This window comes from Rhipicephalus sanguineus, chromosome 3 (genome assembly GCF_013339695.2).
Source record: "Rhipicephalus sanguineus isolate Rsan-2018 chromosome 3, BIME_Rsan_1.4, whole genome shotgun sequence".
Taxonomy (NCBI): Eukaryota; Metazoa; Arthropoda; class Arachnida; order Ixodida; family Ixodidae; genus Rhipicephalus; species Rhipicephalus sanguineus.
The window spans coordinates 152,001,767-152,020,174 of record NC_051178.1 but is presented as its reverse complement, the minus strand read 5'-3'; the positions used below and the strand labels follow the sequence as shown (position 1 = coordinate 152,020,174).

General features: G+C 45.1%; 1 protein-coding gene across 1 annotated transcript; it reads right to left on the bottom strand.

Annotated features, from left to right (window-relative positions):
* Positions 1 to 4,801: 4,801 nt before the first annotated feature.
* Positions 4,802 to 18,135, bottom strand: LOC119387466 (cytochrome P450 1A1). Its single transcript, XM_049414182.1, has 9 exons — positions 17,941 to 18,135; positions 17,687 to 17,863; positions 17,471 to 17,564; positions 16,199 to 16,354; positions 13,919 to 14,154; positions 12,227 to 12,352; positions 9,871 to 9,975; positions 6,148 to 6,279; positions 4,802 to 5,169 (listed from the first exon to the last, which is right to left on the bottom strand). Exons 1-9 carry the CDS (start codon positions 18,101 to 18,103, stop codon positions 4,817 to 4,819), a joined length of 1,542 nt encoding a protein of 513 aa, XP_049270139.1. The 5' UTR covers positions 18,104 to 18,135; the 3' UTR covers positions 4,802 to 4,816.
* Positions 18,136 to 18,408: the final 273 nt, after the last annotated feature.

The window sequence follows — 18,408 nt, the reverse complement described above, 5'->3', positions numbered from 1 at the left end:
AGGTGAGGTACAGAAACCTTTCAACGCCTCCGATTCTGGAGGCAGTGCAAAACCACGTTAGGCGCAGAAAGCGCTCGGAGGGGGGAGTAGGAGGATCAATACATCGACTGAGAATACTTTACATGCGATAACTTAGGAAAACATTTAGTAGCATACGTTGGCGTAAGCATCATGAAGTTGTATATTCTTTTAAATTTTAGCAGCGGCTGTAATAACTCTGATGGGTGAGAGAACGAGTGCAGATATAGAGAAACGAAAACAGAAAGAAAGAGAGAGAAAAAAAGAAAGTGAAAGAAAAAGCTTTGGCAATAAAATTCTTGGTGAGGCGGGATTCAAACCCGCGTACCCACGATTCGAAGGCGAGCGTCTTAACCACTCGGCTATCCAGGCACGCTGAGCATAGCATAACCTTGTTAGCAAGGGGGTGAAAAGAGAGAGTGAGGGTGAGGAGGAGGAAAAGGGGGAGGTGAGAGAGCAAAGCATAGCATGTAAAGAATCTGAAAGAGATAAATGAGGAGGAAAAAGACAAAAGAGAAAGAAAGAGATAGAGAGAGAATCAAATAAAACGAAAGAAAGAGAAAAAAAGATAGAAAGAGGAAGCAAGCGAGAAATAAAGAACGAGAGAGGGAGAGAGAGAGAGAGAAAGAAATAGAAGTAAACAGAGAAGAAAAGACATTGAAAAACAGAGAGGAGAGAAAAAGAAAGAGAGAAAGAAAGAGAAAACTAAAGAGAAACAAAACACGCCGCCCAGCTCCGCACTTCCTTCAGGCTTGGCCCCACTAGTGCGAAGCTACCTTAATTTTTTTTAGATGCGAAGCATCTTATGGTGGAGTTCAAACCGGTGATGGTGGTGGTGTGTGGCGTGACCACACTTACTGAGCCTGCGCGAACCCTCTCCACACACCTTCTCTTCCACTTTCCCTCTCTCCCCCTTTCCCCCTTTCCTGCCCCTCCCCCTTACTCTCTCTCACTTTCCCCACTCCTACTTCCTCCCTCTCCACTTCCCCTCCTCCCCCTCTCCACTTCCCCTCTGAAATGCGGGCTCGACATGCCGAAACGCTGCTTCGCATCGCCTCATGGTCCCCTTAGCGGAGATGGTGTTTTTATATTTGCACAGTAGATATATACTTAACTAATAAGGAGGGCAGGGGTATAGGAGAAATTATTAAAGAAATAAAGATGCCCAACTTAATGTGTACATAAGTCAATACCTTAGTAGCAGGAAACAAGAACAACTTAGAAACTTTCATCTTAAGGTACAAAGAAAAATAAAGAAAGCTGTTCTTTATCTAGACGTTAATAAATCTAAGAGCTTTAGAAGAGTTTCTGAAGCGCAACAAAAGAAAAGTGTGGCAGCATGTTGTACTCTCTGTAGAACTTGAAGGCGAAAACCTGCTGCACACATGGTAATGCATTGAGCTACACAAGGAGGACCAGACTACTTTCTCTTAAGACATAACGAGCCACAGTGAGAGAGAGACGCATTATGATACCCTGAGGAGGAGGAGGAGGCGGATAGGTAGAAGAGAGAGATAGACTCAATTCCTGCCGCCCTATAGTTGGGAATCGGCTGAAACAACTAGAGCAAAAAAAAAAAACACGTCGAACACAAGAAAGAAGACGAAGACCGGCGCTACTCACAAGTGTTTTTAGCGGGGAACCTGCCCAAAAAATAAATAAGAAAGAAGAGCAGGGCGCACATATGGTTGGCCCATGTTACTGAACGTGGTTGTGATTTTAGTTTTTCGGACACATCCATTCTGGGAAGGAGCGTTAACGCTTCTTCGAGGCTTGCACTGAAAGCTTTTTTTATGAAGACCAGATATCGTTGTGTAAGTGAACCGCCTATCGCTTTGCATGGACCCCGTATTTGAATTTATGCGCAACCGCCTGTGATGTACACGTGTTGATTTATTCCTTTATGCTCATGCGCGACAAAATGATACATATGTGGAACCCTTCCCTGTTAATAAACAGTTGTGAGCCCAGTTATGCACGGCCAAATAACCCAATAATTAATTCCTTTAGAATATAGTTGGGAGCATGGCTCAGCGCCTCTATGGGGAACCTGCCCCTCACGGGGTGTCGACTACCCCCGGCATCGGCCCACCTTTGCGGCGATGTCAAATGATGACGTCACATGATGATGTCATCAAACGACATGATGACGGCACATGGTGACGTCACAGCGTGACGTGATTGGTGACGTAGGTAACGTGGGTTTTTGTACCGCTTCGTTCTCTTGCAGTGTTTCGCTCAAGGGGCCGCGCAGCGAGACAATGAAGGCTTTCGCCCTAATAGATTTTGTGTAACGCTGTTTATTCCGGTATCCAGAATAGACATATTGACAGCTATGCCTAAAAAAATGAGCGAATACTACGAAAGATATCAACAGAGCAGTACATATTTCGAAGTTTAGGTATTGCCTAAAATACGCATCGGTAACGCTCTGTTTTTTCTTTTTTTTGCGTGGATGCGTGATGGTGCCAATCGTGAACCCTTACGAAATATTATAGAAAAAAGTTTCTCTGAGCTTTGGTGCTGGTGCATAGTTTTGAAAATTCCATGAAGTGCTAACTTATCGGTCGTAGGGGAGATTATTAGCGATCGTCCTCTCGAAGAGTAATAGCAGCTTCGCACTAACGGTGCCAAGCCTGAAGGAAGAGCACAGATGGGTGGCCTTCGTTGTGTCTCCTTATTTTTTCTTTCTTTTTTCTCTTTCCTTCTCTTTCTCTCTGTTTCTTGTATCTCTTTCTTATATTTGTGTCTTTCTACTTCTTTCTCTCTCTCTGCTTCTTTGTTTCTTTATTTCTCTTTTTTTTCTCTTTCTCTCATGCCCTCTGTTTTTCTCTCTCTTTTTCGTGTCTGTTTCTTTCTATACCTTTCTATATCTGTCTCCGTCTTTATCTTTTCATGTCTTAATTCCCTTTATTCCTCTCTATTTTTCTCTTCCACTTTCTTTCTATCGCTTTCTTTTTCTCTCTGTTTATTTTCTATCTGTTGCTTTCTCTTTTTTCACATGTTCGTTTTCGTTTGACCCTCGCACCTACTGTACACGGTGGTGGGGCTTGCCCAAATCCGGTGGCGCATACCCACCTGAGGAGTTTCGCACGACGGAGCACAACTTACCGATAGCTTAAACATCATCATCATCATCATCATCATCATCAGCCTGTCTACGCCCACTACAGGGCAAAGGCCTCTCCCATGTTCCGCCAATCAACCAGGTCCTGTGCTTTCTGCTGCCACGTTATACCTACAAACTTCTTAATCTCATCTACCCACCTAATTTTCTGTCTCCCCCTCACGCGTTTACCATCTCTTGGAATCCAGTCAGTTACCCTTAATGAGCTTAAACAGCTTCACTCTAAAGAGAATGAATAGAGCGCGTGCCGGTTCATGATGATGATAGTTGTTTACGAGGAAGCACAAGTTACCGACAGCCTAAAAAAATTCGCTATTAAAACAGAAATGTCCTAAAACTAAAACTTTCCTATTCTGATCGTGCCATGCGGGTTGCCTCCAATGGAGCGTAAAGTTATGCTAGTTAAAGTGGGATGTACGAGAGTACGAGATCGTCCATGCGCGACATTGTTAGGGGGCAATCTTCAGCACGTAGGGAAACTCGTCTTTGAGCTTGAAGGACTTGTGTTATAATATATCCGTGGCATTTATGTATTCTGAGTGTCACCAGCGCTCGACAGCTGTTCCATAGTACTCAACAAGAGATACACCTTGTGTCAGTTTTGCAGTAAAACATGTTTATTGATCGCACACAGAGATTGGAACACATTGCAAGCGTTGAAGCCTCAGCACTGCTTTTACGTCAAACACTGCAGTCGTACAGTTAAACAGCATTTCATTTACACGCGTACACAAACATATAGACGATAAAAAAACTAAAAGGTTGACTGTGATTTCCTATAAAATGCGCTTGCAGGTGACCGCAGATGGCGTGACAGATGGGCTGTGTGACATTTTTGACAGGAAAAAAAAAAAGAAATCATAACATACACGGGTTTCTCCAGAAAGTTTGACGTGTAAGTGCTGCGCGTAGCACGGAAACAGCTGGCTGCGCTAGATAGCCCTAGTTGCCAGTCTTGACTATTCCGTGTATAAAACGTGACTGAACCTCGATGCCCTACCACGAGTAATCGGCTTAAATCCCTGAGTTGTTCCTGTAGCAGCATGTAAAGCAGCATGCGGCTCTCAGATCTTTCCGTGTATATAAGTTATGCTACGCATACTGCGTACATTATGATAAAAATGATATGAAAGAACCGTAGATTGTCGCTTCTGTAACTGCATGGCCGCGAATTTTTTTAGTAAATTTCTATTCACCTCAAAATTGTATTGAACGGAAAATGTGGGAGGCTATCTTTGTTTTATTTTAGGTAGAGAAGAAGACAAATTATTCTTGGTCTTAGAGAAAAAAAAAAGAAGGCAAGGCTGAACCTTTTAAACAGATGGGGCGGATGGCTGCTTTGCTTGTCGTATCAGAGGTTTTAGAAATGTCCCTGTGTGTGGAGTGCGGCTTAGTTTAAGGTTGCAGGCTGCGTATTCTTGCCCGTTGATACCAACGGGTCGACTCTAACAACGCCAATCACGGCATTAAAGCGAGTGTGAAACGAACACATCGTGATTGACGGGGCCAGTTCGGCAATTACTCCACATATCCAAACGTCGGCCCTACTGTTCGAGGCACTCGAATATGACACAACTTCACTCTCACTGCCTTAACAGCAGCTCTTGGCCTTACGCCCTAGCTTTGGACCCTGTTGAGCATGGACGCTCTTGGAACTTAACGCACGAAGTCTCAGTTTCTCCTACAGAGAACGATATCACGTTGAGCGGGTAGGAAGAACAGTGACGAGCCGATGCTGTTCAATTCCACACTGGAGGCATCATCGACGGCACTGCAGCTGACTCTCTGCATGAATCGGACGAGGATGTAGAATATGTCCACGTGCGCAAGCTTCTCTCCTGGACAAGCCCTTGTACCCAAGCTGAAGCTGACCAGCGGTCCGGCGTCCTGACGCAGGCTTCCAGTCGCGGGGTCGAGAAAGCGATCAGGTCGGAATTTCTCCGGTTCCTCCCAGAGGTTTGGGTCGTGGTTCACCCTGTAGATGTTGAACAACACGCTCGCGTCCTTGGGTATGGCCAGCGTGCCTGCGAGAATTGAGGATATTATGACTCATAAAGTACAGCGTGGTGTCGATGCAATATCTTTCTTTTTTTTTTGTTTGCATGGATACTCCCCACCTTAGTCGTAGCTTGTTGTCACCGGGAGTGTCAACACACGGTTAGAGGCACACCTTTTCTACCCGCCTCGGTGGTCTAGTGGTTATGGTTCTCGACTGCTGACCCGAAAATCGCGGGATCGAATCCCGGTCGTGGCGTTCGCATTTCGATGGAAGCGAAATGCTTGCGGCAAGTGTACTTACATCTAGGTGCACGTTAAAGAACCCCAGATGGTCAAAATTTCCAGAGCCCTCCACTACGGCGTCCCTCATAATCATACCGTGGTTTTGGGACGTAATACCTCGATAAGTATTATTATTATGCACACCTTTTACAAACACCTCGAGATATTCCTAGATACTCATCCTCATACTTCCTACTTTTCGCCAGTGATGATCCAAAAGTCGTGCTGATGGGCTTGTTTCTTACACTGTAAAGATTTCTAGCACAGATTAAGGAAACGACACATTGAGGAGGACAGGATGTAGTCCTCTGAGTGTCCTGTGTTTTAGCATACTAGCATATATCCATTAGACCATGGGATCACAAAAAATTAGTCAGAAGACAAGGAGCGTCTACCATTTTCGACTGCGTTTATCCAACTGAAATCAAACTTCACCATTTTATTCAATATAGCTTCCTGTAGGCTGATGACCTTCTCGGACATCATGCTGAAGCGTTGGTCGATATTATTTACTAATTATTCGTTTTTTTTCGAGGTTCTATCCTTTTATGTAAGTCGTGACCAGTTGGAGCCTATTTTAGCTACCGAATTTAGTCGCGTACCATTTCAGCCCTTGGGAATCGGCCACAGTACACTTTGCTATGCGCGTATGAAGAACCAACTGAGTAATTGTTTTTTACACAAACATTTTTCATGCAGTAAACATTAACGTATTTGCTTACCGAGTCTGGTTTCTGCGGATGCCTTGTGGGGCATCCCAATCGGTGCAAAGGGATGACAGCGAATAGTCTCTAGCATGCAGGCCGTTGTGAAAGGTAGCTTTTCTCGGTCTCCGTAGACAGGTGGGTCAATTCCTAGATGTGACAATAAATGTTGAGAAAGGGTAAAACATTTACTTCCAATAGGCGCGTGTTGACAACACAGCGTTTTTTAGTACACAGAAATGATTATAACAACTATTGTTCGAGAATAATAGATGGATAAGGGCCGTAGAATGGGTGAGGATATTCTGCTGGTAACGTCGTATTTCAAGTAGCATTAATCGTAAAACTGTGGATAAGAGAGACGTACGTCTCATAGTTATATTTTTTTTCTAAAAAAATGGGCGTGCAAACACGGACACAAGAAAGAAGTCACATCATCACAAACGTTGTTAGTCGGCGTTTGTGGCGTCGTGACTTCTTTCTTGTGTCCGTGTTTGCACGCCCTGTCTTTTCAGAATGAATACTTACCAACTAGCTCAGCTCTCTGTTGATCTAAGCTTCATTTCTAGTACTCTGAGCCCTTTTCTATGTTCTCCTACTTATCTGAACAATCTTGCTTCTTAACTGCTATTTGTTCCGTGCTAGGACTTTCTCTTGGTTTTCTAAGAATAGAGTTTGAGTTTGTAGTCGGCGTTTGTGGTGCGGTGACTTCTTTGTTGCGTCCGTGTTTGCGCGCGCTGTCTTTTTAGAAGGAAAACTCACCCACCAGCTCAGCTCTCTGTTATTCGAAGTTACATTCTTGATGTTCTATCTGATTAAGATTGCAAGAGTTGGACAGCCCCTCAAAGCCTAATGAAAGGAAGGATAGGCGTGCGCAGGGCTCCCCCTCAGGGGGGGGGGGGGGGGGCCCTCTGCGCACGCCTATGACAGGAAGGATAGTTTACTGAAAATAACGACCACAACAGCACGTATGCTGCACACGGTGTATTGATGCAGAGGCACGCCTTATTTGCTGCCATATTGCAGTACAAAAAGCACATTGTTCCACAGAAAGGCTCAAGGCTTGCGCTAACAATTCATGACTACGTTATCTTCAGTAGAACCTCTTAGGCAAGTTGGTGCTTAGATTTCCTATGCATACTTGATTTTGGCGCAAGAAAATGTTTCGCGAGAAAAAAGGACAGAAAAGATCGCTTCACTGTTTCACTTCACTGCCTTCTCTCCTCTGTTCCCTTTGCACCACATGTATTTCGCGCCACTCTCAAGTACACCCAGGAAAGTGATCTTGCGCATGCCTATGCAAAAATATATACTTTGAGCATCGTGTGATAGTAACCGGGAAAAACAAGAGTGAAATCCGTTCAAAGATGAAATGAAGCAAGGACTGAGACATTGAAAACCGTGAGTGCGACCAGATGAAAGAAAAAAAAAACAAAAAAAAAACATCCAGGCTACAGCACCACTTCACGTCTGCAGAGCAGTGCACTACAGAATTGGATACCATGTCGAAACTCATTGTTTCAACTGATCATAATGCCACGCCCGCTCCTTCTTTTATTTTGGTGTGTTCGAGTTTGACCAGCAAGGACGGTTATCAACGCTCGACGCTGGCCGCGAAGCAGTGTTCGAGAAGCCTCACAATTTTAGTAGATCGTTTTGTTAAGATTGCACGCCGCACGTGAATGTTCCAGCTTTGTCGAGAGATAACGCCGCCACCAGCGATATTGCTGGAAAGTTCCATAGCGCCTGTATAAAAGCTGACGCGCTTGACCGCTTGTCAGTTGATCGACGGACGACGCCCTGTTCGCCGCTATCATTGTACAGCGTGTATTGCTGTAGTTCTAGTTCTCATTTTCCGGCCACAAGTTCGGCCAAATAAACAGTTTCATCCTGCAAACGCTGACTGCTGTCTTCGTCGACGTCACGACCACGTGACATCTGGTGGAGGTGTTCTGTCGACAACATGATAGTTTCATCTTTTAAAATGAACCCGTTATACCAGTGGAGCAGCCGGTGTTTCTGGGATGTGCCGATGAATTCTTACGCACGCACAACAAAAACTGTAGGCAAACCTTTAACAACCTTGATTCGTTTCACTTTGCGCATTGATATTTCACGCGGTACGTAAATCGAAAGGCGAGGCCGTTAAATATATGCTTGATATGTAACTGAATTGTGCTCCTTACGGAGACGCTCTTTGATGTTTTCGAATACAAATAATAACGTGGAATTCTAAGATTTAATACTCGATTGTTCCCCTGGAGGTACTTTAATCTGGTTGCGACAGCGAACAGCGCAAAATTTTTCTCGATATACAAGTCGCTGGCGCTGTTCAGTAGAATAATGCAACTGGATGTGAGGATGATGTTTTCATTTACTGCTTTCTGAGCGTCTTGGTACTGCTCTCCTATCTGGCGCTGCTTCATAAATAATAGAAACCATGCTTCCTATATAAAAACGCCAGGCCTGCGCAGAAACCGCAGCACAGTCACAGTGAAAGCTGGAAGAGCGGCGTTTCTAGAGCCCGTTGTAAGCTCTCTTGGGGCTACAATACAAGTACACTAGAAAGGTACCCACTACGCCATAAATCACAATTTTTGTGAAGTTGGGAAGCACCTACTAAGCCATTATTCGTCATTCTGCCGATAAGCGAGGCACCAACTACACGTCTGTAAGGCATTATGTGCACTTCGTTGACGCGACGACTGATGACGATGAAGAATTATGGCTCAGCCCTTTGTAATGGGTTAGAATCTTTAAACGACCCACCAGTTATGTAATTTGCATTGGGTGACTCCCGGTCGCTATTTCCCTCTCCCGTCATGCTGTATAACATACGTTGACGTGGGAGAGATACGGGGGGGGGGGGGGCGGCGAAGAACTTTACTGAGACCCTGAGGAAATGGATCATGCGCTTATGGGCTTCCTTGGCAACCAATACAAGTGCACTTGCGTGGAACCCACTACGCTATAAATCATTGTAATTTTTTTAGAAGTAGGGCAGCATGCACTGTGCCATTTTTCGTCATTCTACGCAGAGCGTTGGTGCCTGCTAAACGCATGTAAGGCATTATGCGCACTTTGTTGATGCTGTGGCTGATGACGATGAAGAATTATGGCAGATTTCTTTGTAATGGGTTGGAAGCATTCAAAAACCTACTCGTTGCGCCATTCGCATTGTGTGACGCCTGGTTACAGAATTCGCGTTGTGCGACGCTTGTTGCTTATTTTACTCTTCTACCACGCTATATTGCATATGATAATGTGGTTCCTTCCCGACATGAAGCCTGTATAGGACTTTTTTGCAAAGCAGTTTCAAGCACCGGCATGGCTCAGAGGTTGAATACTGGGCTCCCACGCAGAAGGCCCAGGCTCGAACCTCGTTCCATCCTGGAATTTTTTTCTTATGTTTTTTTTTTCTTATTTCGAGCGATACTGGTTACGGACACCGGCGGCGGCGGCGGCGGACAACTACGGCGCCAAAAACGGCCGGTGAAATGATCTCATAACAGCTTTCGCTGTAAAAGCAACTGTCACCAGTGTCAGCCCGAGGTATTGTTTTTTTTTTCACAAAGAACAGCACTATATGGCGCCTCGGTAGCGCTTAAAGACAGTGAAACGAAAGTGGTGCACGTCTGTATATATTGTTCCTGGGCTCTTTAAATATTGCACCCGATAGAATCTAATCTTCTAATATCTTATTAACCTCAACGCTTTAAAGTGTCATGGAGATGTTCTTACCGATCTTCTCTTCTATTTCGTTTTGTATCCTCTTCTGAACGTCAGGGTGCTTAGCAAGCCTGATGAACATCCATTGAAGTGCTGACGCCGTAGTGTCGGTTGCGCCTAAGAGAGAAGACGTGTTCTCTGTAGGCTCAAGTGTACGAGTACCATGAAGTACGATTACCGGAAAAAAAAAATCAAACTATTGGTCTATTTGCATTACTTTCCCATCCCGGATGACGTAAGAAGCGTATAAACTAGACTTACAATACTACTAGGCGTCTTGTATCTTTAGTGGCTCGCGCAACGAGAGACACTCCTGTTTATCTTCCAAGCATTTCCGTTCGAGCACGACATTCTTCCGGTTTTTCGAATATTCACAAACGGTCTTCTAAAAAATAAACTGGTACGAAACCTATGGTTCTGGTTCAGGGTAAGAGTTATAGTGGATACACATGATATCGGAGCATCAGTTTACTTAAAGGGGTCATGAACCACCCCTCGGCCATGGTCAAAAACCACATCCTTCGGAAAGCAGACATTGCTATGAACAGCCCAGCCAAATCTTGCAGCCATGCGCGGCAAAGAGAGTTAAGACGCGGAGCGCGAAGTTACCATTTTATCAGAAGCCCTCTTTTCACACAGAGGCTCATCCTCACTCTCCTCGGTAGGCGGGCGCCTGCTGTGTGACGTCACACGACAGACAGCACGCTATTGGCCGATAGCCGACATAAATCGAGAGCAGCGTTCGGATCAGATGCGCTTCTTGCCACGGGGTGCCGCCACTTGCCGGCGCTCCCTAGTCTGCTAACTTTACGCGGTAGCCACACTCGCGCACATGAATCACAGCGGGAAAGAGCGATGGCGTTTCATTACGCGTGCTGACGTAACTCCTTTCCCCCGTGTCATCTCTCCCTGTGTATGTAGCTTCCAGTGCGCTCGTCGGGACGAGAGAAGAGGGAAAGCGCTCAGAGTGTGAGCCAAACGCCCGTAACTCCGCCCGTTCTTGACGGATTCGAGAAATGTTTGCAGCAATCGATTTGGGAGGCAGTAAACTCCGATACTCAAGTCACTAGATCCTTACTTGAAAAAGTGGTTCATGACCCCTTTAAGATGGGGTGAGACTTCCTTTGGTCATATAGTTCCATTTTGGGATTTTACAATCACTTAGCTGATAGAGAATTTCTTTATCTTTCACAAACATATTACACTTGGGCACTCGCGGTTTCAAAAATAATTTTTGATCCTTTTTCTTTGACACACTGACAGGAAATACGCGTGCACCCTTACGTAATTTCTGCGTTTTTCTCAAAACATCAGTTTTGGAGTTCGTCTAACTTTTTTTCGGGAACTATCGGGCCAAAGCAAACAAAAATTCTCAGATATGTGAACTAGTGAAACCTACATGATTGGAACTAGATGCATTTGTGTGTGCATATGTGTTTTTTAGTATAAAACACATTTTTAAGTGGCAATATTCATACATCGACAAAACGTAAAAAAAAGATAACAAATCTTGTTTTTTGTTGTACGCGCACAATTTTAGTCCCACTTCTGTAAAAGGTCAGTAGCTACCTTTGTGAAAAACTGCAGCGCTCTGAAAAGAGCAGATCTTAAAAAAAAAGACAAATAGAAAACACTAAACTCAATTTGAAACTAATTTTGAGCTCCAATGCAAACTGCGTCTACCTCTAAAATACCTTACAAATTTTATAGCCATAGTTTTATTACCACTGTTGTAGAGCCAAATTTTGAAACTCACTTTCAAAGTCTCACCCCATCTTCAGATAAGGGTCAATTGACTGCGAGTGTAAATAATAAAAATAAATTAAATGAGTTCACTGAAAAAGCAGATGGTTTTCTTGTGAGCAGCTAGGATTGTTGCGGCATTTGATGGAGCAGTTCTCAACCTCGCTCTTCTTTCTACGCGGCCTCTGAGATATGTTTCGGCAGCGCGACGAAACACAAAGTTGACTCAAGGAATACACCAAGGAACACGAACGCCGACTTGCGAGTTCCACTGCCAGACATCGAAGTCAGAGCATGCCTTCCGAGATTAGCCCGGCTAATCTCGGAGGCCATGGCCTCCGAGATCTCCGGCTAATCTCAGAGACCATGGTCAGAGATTAGGGTCGCCTCCGGAGTTTTTAATAGGCAAATACCGGTGCTAAATAATTTGATGATTAAAACTCCGGTAGGTTCGGGGATTAGACACCATGAACGTCGCAAACGGTGTCAGGCAGCTGGTATGGAGTTGCTTTTCGGATTGAGCGCATATGATTGCATAAAAAAAGGTCGCCAACTACCACGTGGAATGCGTAGTATGCAGGTTGAGAAGCAATTAGGGAAGCTACTAGGAATATCGGCCGCTTACCTCCGAACAAGTTCATGACCACTTGAACCAAGTTTGCTTTCGTAATGTATTGGGCGTTGCTCTCCCTCTCACGGATGGCCTCCTCCCGGGCAGCAAGGAGAGCGTGCACGATGTTGTCGTCGCTGCCTGAGGAAAAAGAGGCGATCACATAGTCTATAGTCACTTCGTAGTCTTGCTGCCCTACAAAGATCCATAACTACGCACACACACAAAAAAACTGTTGTCAACTGTTATCCCTTATAGTTACACCACTGAGAGTACGCAGCAGAACACGCTTCCCCTGTGTGCGTAGACTGGCAACTTTTCTTTCTTGGCACTGTTGCAGCAGCTCGGGAACCGGCGTTAGTCCAAAAGGATGAAGTTGCAGCAATTGTTTATATTCAAGTAAGGCCGACGACAAGCGGCCTCGGACGCAGACAGCAGAGGCTAGTGTAATAATGGGAAGGAGTTTACTGCGCCCACATTACCCTTGCATGTCGGCTTTGATTACTGTCGCAAGATTTGGGTTTTGGATAAAAATGTAGCTTGGGAGCTGTGCGGGAAAAGCAGATACAGAACTGCAAACATCGTTTATGGCGTGCTCATAAATGCAGGCACGAAATGCGCTATGACTTTTAGTTATAGGCTTTGAACATAGCTTGACTTTACAAAGCTTCCTGGAAAACAGTCGGACGCCAAAGCGAGATGTTTTTATTACGGAGCCCACAGATAAATAAATTAATGTTTGGACGCCACTTTAATGCAGTGGGTGCGTTAAAACTATGACGCGATTTCCTGCACCTCAGTTCCGGGTACGTGACCGTTCTTTGGAAAGTGCTAGGCAACAAACTCAACATTTATTAACAAAACTGACCAATGGATGCATAAATGATCGAATTTTGCGTAAACGACGGCTGCGCAACGTCGAGAAATGCATTCAGTCAAATTGTGACATCATAGGTGGCCGCCGCGGCGTAAGAAACGCGGGAAAGCTGCTGCATCATGTCATGTTAAACGATATAGAAATATGTATTGAGCAACTTCCTCCTGAAGCGGTCTTTTCTTTTTTTGCGGTTACATCTTCCTGCCCCCTACTGAAACTATTTGTATGTAGGCCATGTATTTTATGGGGAATGACACGAATTAAATTCAAAATCCTTGTAAGTTTCGTAGGTGTGGTGCAAAGAACGATAATACGTATAAATGAATAGTGGCCGACAGTGGCGTAGCCAGAAATTGTTTTCGGGAGGGGTGGGGGTGGGTGGGGGTGTTCAATCATACTTATGTATGTTCGTGCGTGCGTTGTATGTGTGCGCATATATATACACATGCAAAACAGAAAATTTCAGAAGAATTAGACCCCAACCCCCCCAGCCCCCGGCTACGCCACTGGAGGGCGAAGCTGTTCGCATTTTCATAGGACCGGCTTAAAGGGACATCAAAGACTGCCTTCTCGAAGGGCTGAGCCTTCAAAGAATTCGTTAATGGGCTAGGTGGTTGATAATGGTAGACTGCAGAGCGCAACTTAGGTACGGGACCTAGACAAACACACACAGCACAGGACAAGCGCTGGCCGCAAATTAGGTATGGTACATCGAACACACACAGCACAGGACAAGCGCGAATGAGTTTCATGGAAGCGTAAAGCAAAGTGGATAACAAACAACAAACCAGTGCTGGCGGATAGGAAAACGTGCAGGGAACTCAAGATACCTGCGTGGTACGACTCTTCGGCCTTATTGAACAGCCGGTGCACAATCTCTCGGAACTCTGTGTACAGTGCCTCGATCTTCCTCTCACTCTCGCGGTACAGGAGTCCCAGAATTGGAGCAACGTCACTTGGCAGGCCATTTGGCGAGACCTCGTAGTACTCGTGGTCTATCTCTTCCAGGCGAAGAATTTCTCGCTCTTCTCCGTCCAGGCTGCAAAATACAATCAGATTCTTAGGGCTCTAAGGGTGACCTTGTGCTTGCGCCCCCCTCTCCCCCTTTCTCCTTTTTCCTCTGGCTCTAAATTTCAAACTCCCCCGTTCCTTTCCCCTGTAGCATACCAGTTTAGTTCTAGACTGGTTAACATCCGTGCCTTTCCTGTCTTTCCTGTTCCTTCCTTCGTTGAGTCACTACTAAGCAACGTGCTAATTTCGCGCCCATTTTCTCCGGCTAAAGGAGGCCCACGAAACATGGAAATACCACGTGACTAAATTTCAACGCACATCGAGAAGAAGAGCCCTCAAACAGACTCTCTGTGGGATAGGCAGTGTCAAGAAATGGATGCAGAAAGAAAGAAAAAAAATTCCCAAGTGCTTCATCTGCCACTTCCCGGCCGAAGCAGTCGATTTGGTCTTACAAGGTCAGGCCTTGTTCGGAACAGCGCTCCGGCCGTGTTATCAATGAGATTAGTTGGCCGTGAGATACGGGTAATGATAACGGCGTACAATCCCTGTAAAACTGCGACACATGTTAGCGCTCGTCCTGTACCATTGCCAACGTTCGGAGCGCTGTCTCTGGAAGAGAGCAAGCAAAGCGCGGTTGCTTGCAGCAAGCTTATTTGAGGGCGCTGCTTGCGGGCAGGAGCGTAGTCACGTGGTATTTTTAACATTCCGCAGGCTTAATTTATCAGCCGCAACAAATAAAAAGCAAGCAATTAGTACGTTGCTGAAAATAGTGCAGTTACATATCACTTATGCGTGCTACGTATGCCTCATTTACATTTCGATAATTAAGTGAGTACTTGTGGAGCTACAAGATTTGTTATAATAAGCTAATTAAATCACATTAACGAGAAAATGACTAGTGGCTACTCCAGTATACGGGGAGCAATGAGTACTAAGTTTTCTTCGCGTAACAGAGTTCTCTTTAAAATTTGGTACTCGGAAGCTGAGACACCTTGTGCACATAATAATTCGTTCGAACAGTGAATGTCGCTAGAGCCACCGTTTCGACACGAGTACTAGTCTCCAGGCAAGTCCTCTTGTACGAAAGTTGGCTCCAGCAACACTGCCTGTTCAAGGGTTTCTCATCGCTTCAAGCCCCTATCGTTCATCATCATCATCATCATCATCAGCCTGTCTACGCCCACTGTAGGGCAAAGGCCTCTCCAATGTTCCGCCAATCAACCCGGTCCTGTGCTTTCTGTTGCCACGTTATACCTACGAACTTCTTAATCTCATCTACCCACCTAATTTTCTGTCTTCCCCTCACGCGTTTGCCCTCTCTTGGAATCCAGTCAGTTACCCTTAATGACCACCGGTTATCCTGCCGACGTGCTACATGGCCGGCCCACATCCATTTCTTCTTCTTAATTTCAACTATGATATCCTTAACCCCCGTTTGTTCCCTGACCCACTCTGCTCTCTTCCTGTCTCTTAAGGTTACACCTATCATTTTCCTTTCCATCGCTCGCTGCGTCGTCCTCAATTTAAGTTGAACCCTCTTTGTAAGTCTCCAGGTTTCTGCTCCGTAGGTAAGTACCGGTAAGATGCAGCTGTTATATACCTTCCTCTTGAGAGATAGTGGTAGACTACCATTCATGATTTGATAATGCTTGCCAAATGAGCCCCATCCCATCCTTATTCTTCTAGTTATTTCACTCTCATGGTTCGGCTCCGCGGTTACTACCTGTCCTAAGTAGACGTACTCCTTTACAACTTCCAGCGTCTCGCCACCTATCGCAAAGCGCTGTTCTCTGCCAAGATTGTTCCACATTACTTTAGTTTTATGCATATTAATTTTCAGACCTACTCTTCTACTTTCCGTATCCAGTTCAGTAATCATGAGCTGTAATTCGTCTCCCGCGTTACTCATCAGTGCAATGTCATCAGCGAATCGCAGGTTACTGAGATACTCTCCATTAACTCTTATCCCTAATTCTTCCCAATCTAGGGCCCTGAAAACCTCCTGTAAACACGCGGTGAATAGCATTGGAGAGATCGTGTCTCCCTGTCATATCGTTCATCAGTGGTGTATCAAAGGCGACCGAAGGTAACCCGCTTACCTTGCGCTGTACATCGAGGCTCCGACGAGCTTGTAAATCATGGAGAAGAAAAACTTTTTTGAGTCGACGACTTGCGGCCCCATTTTCAAGGCGTCTACGTAGGCGTCCACGACGCGTACGCAAAGCCTTTGCGGAGTCTTTGTGACGGCGTATCTCCTGAAAATTTGAACAGCGGAGCTTGTTGAAGCCGGGCGTATAAGGTGTGATCCGTGGACTGAAAAAACCAGTTGGCCGGTATGCACCACAGGAATTGGGCAAGCCCCACTACAGAGTTCAAGCACTTATGAGAATCATATGAATGCGATGCTAGTGGGAAAGGGAAGTGAGGGTTAGGAGGAGGAAAAGGAGGAGGGACGAAGGTAAAGCATAGCATACCTTCGTATAGTATAGTACAGCAAGGAGGTGGGAAAGGGAAGTGAGGGTGAGAAGAAGTGATATGGAGGGTTGAGAGGAGGGAAAAAAGAAGGGGAACGCCAGCAGCTCCGCTATTTCATTAGTCTTCGCACCACTATTGCGTAGCTGCCCCATTTTCTTTTTTCACTGACTGCAAGTCGTAACCACTTTGCAACGGTTCATAACGCGAATAAGGACAAGCTGTAAGAGGCTGCTTTCAATAGCACCATTTAAAAATTATATAATGTTTAGGAGATACTGGCACCTTTGCGTGCTCCGGGCACTTCACATGTAAATGCAAATAATTAAGGACAAAGGTATGAAAAAAAAAACACATAAAAGCACCTGCACACTTAGAGATTGCGAATGTAGTTAGGTCAATGAAACATGATCTAAAATTAAAGTCATGCAAACGAAGGATACATATTTAGTCTTGAGTTTGTCACATAATGACGCAATAGTCAAGACCCAGAATGAAACAATGACTGCCTATTTGTTGAATATTGTTGGAAAAAAAGAATATAGAGTTCGCAAGTTTCACTGTCAATAAGTCAATGAGAAAATATCCTACGATAACATTGATAAATTTTGCATGTACAGGGTCGGCCATATGTAAGGGGAACATCTTATTAGTATTCAAGTCGGTAAAACTAGAATGCACATACTACTTCCCGAAGGAAATGTCCGTTATATGACGTCTTATCATGGTGTTGATAAACACAATAGCAACTTTCCGCATTACGTATTAAACATCAGCTTCTATGAGGTCTTGCATACTAATGAGGTGTTTCCCTTAGATTAGGATGACCCTGTAGATGAAAAAAATTATGTGGAAACCCCAGCAAGCTTTTTAGCGGCGAGATAAAAAAGTTCAATCACCGCACAGCCAGGAATGCTGCTTTTCGGAGAGCCCTCCAGTATGGCGTGTAATCCTCGAACATAATGTCATGATTTCCTTGGTTTTGTATGTCACCTGAAATAGTATAGCCAGACAATAATATCTCTTTTATATTTAATGGAAATGCTGCTCAATGGAAACGCAATGCTATCCTCATTAGTTGCAATAAACTGAAACCGAGGCAGCCCTATACACACGCATTTTGGAAGGAGGACGTCCCGCGAAGATAGTCTTTTGCTTGACGAGCGCTTCCCGAATGACATCGTAGCTGTTAAGGATCACCATCGGTTTGTGCGAAATCCACAGCGTAAAGACGTCGCCGTACGTCTTGGACCACTCGATCGCCTTGGTGTGCAAGTCCTCATTTCGCATATCTGAAAAAGAAAGAAAAAAGAAAAGAAGCAAGATGAACAGCATGAAACCGGTTCTCGCACGGCGAGATAAAACTAACCGAGTAGGTTCCCGAGCAGTGGCACGGGGAACGGTCCTCTCGGGTACCTGGACACTCGTTGGTAGAAGTGGCTTACGAAACACGTGACGACAAAGACCATCGCAGTGGTGATCCACCGCCAGTCCAACACGATGGACACGAATGCCGCCAGGAGGACGGCCATGGTGGCGCCTCTTGCAGCTGCGGTCTTGCAGCTGGTCAAGAATGGCGAAATGCAGAAAGCATTGTCATGTGTATTCGACAAGTTCATGTCATATTATGCATTTGAACTCTACCCACAAGCAATATTGCGGGCTCACAAGGCATCGTAAAATGTGTCAGCCATCTGTCATGCAACCAAATCTGTCGGCAACACATTCCACCAGTTGATGGTCATTAGAATAGTTATTGAAACAGCGCCTAGGATGACAGAAGGGAACGGGCATTATCCTGGTGTGCGTTATTAAGGCGAAAGCCTTAAACACCTCA

Coding starts and splice junctions, on each gene's coding strand:
- LOC119387466 (XM_049414182.1), bottom strand. CDS start 18,103: ATGGCCGTCCTCCTGGCGGCATTCGTGTCCATCGTGTTGGACTGGCGG. Junction 17,864..17,940: donor ACTGCTCGGGAACCTACTCG/GTTAGTTTTATC, acceptor TTTCTTTTTCAG/ATATGCGAAATGAGGACTTG. Junction 12,353..13,918: donor CGAAGAGTCGTACCACGCAG/GTATCTTGAGTT, acceptor CTTTTTCCTCAG/GCAGCGACGACAACATCGTG.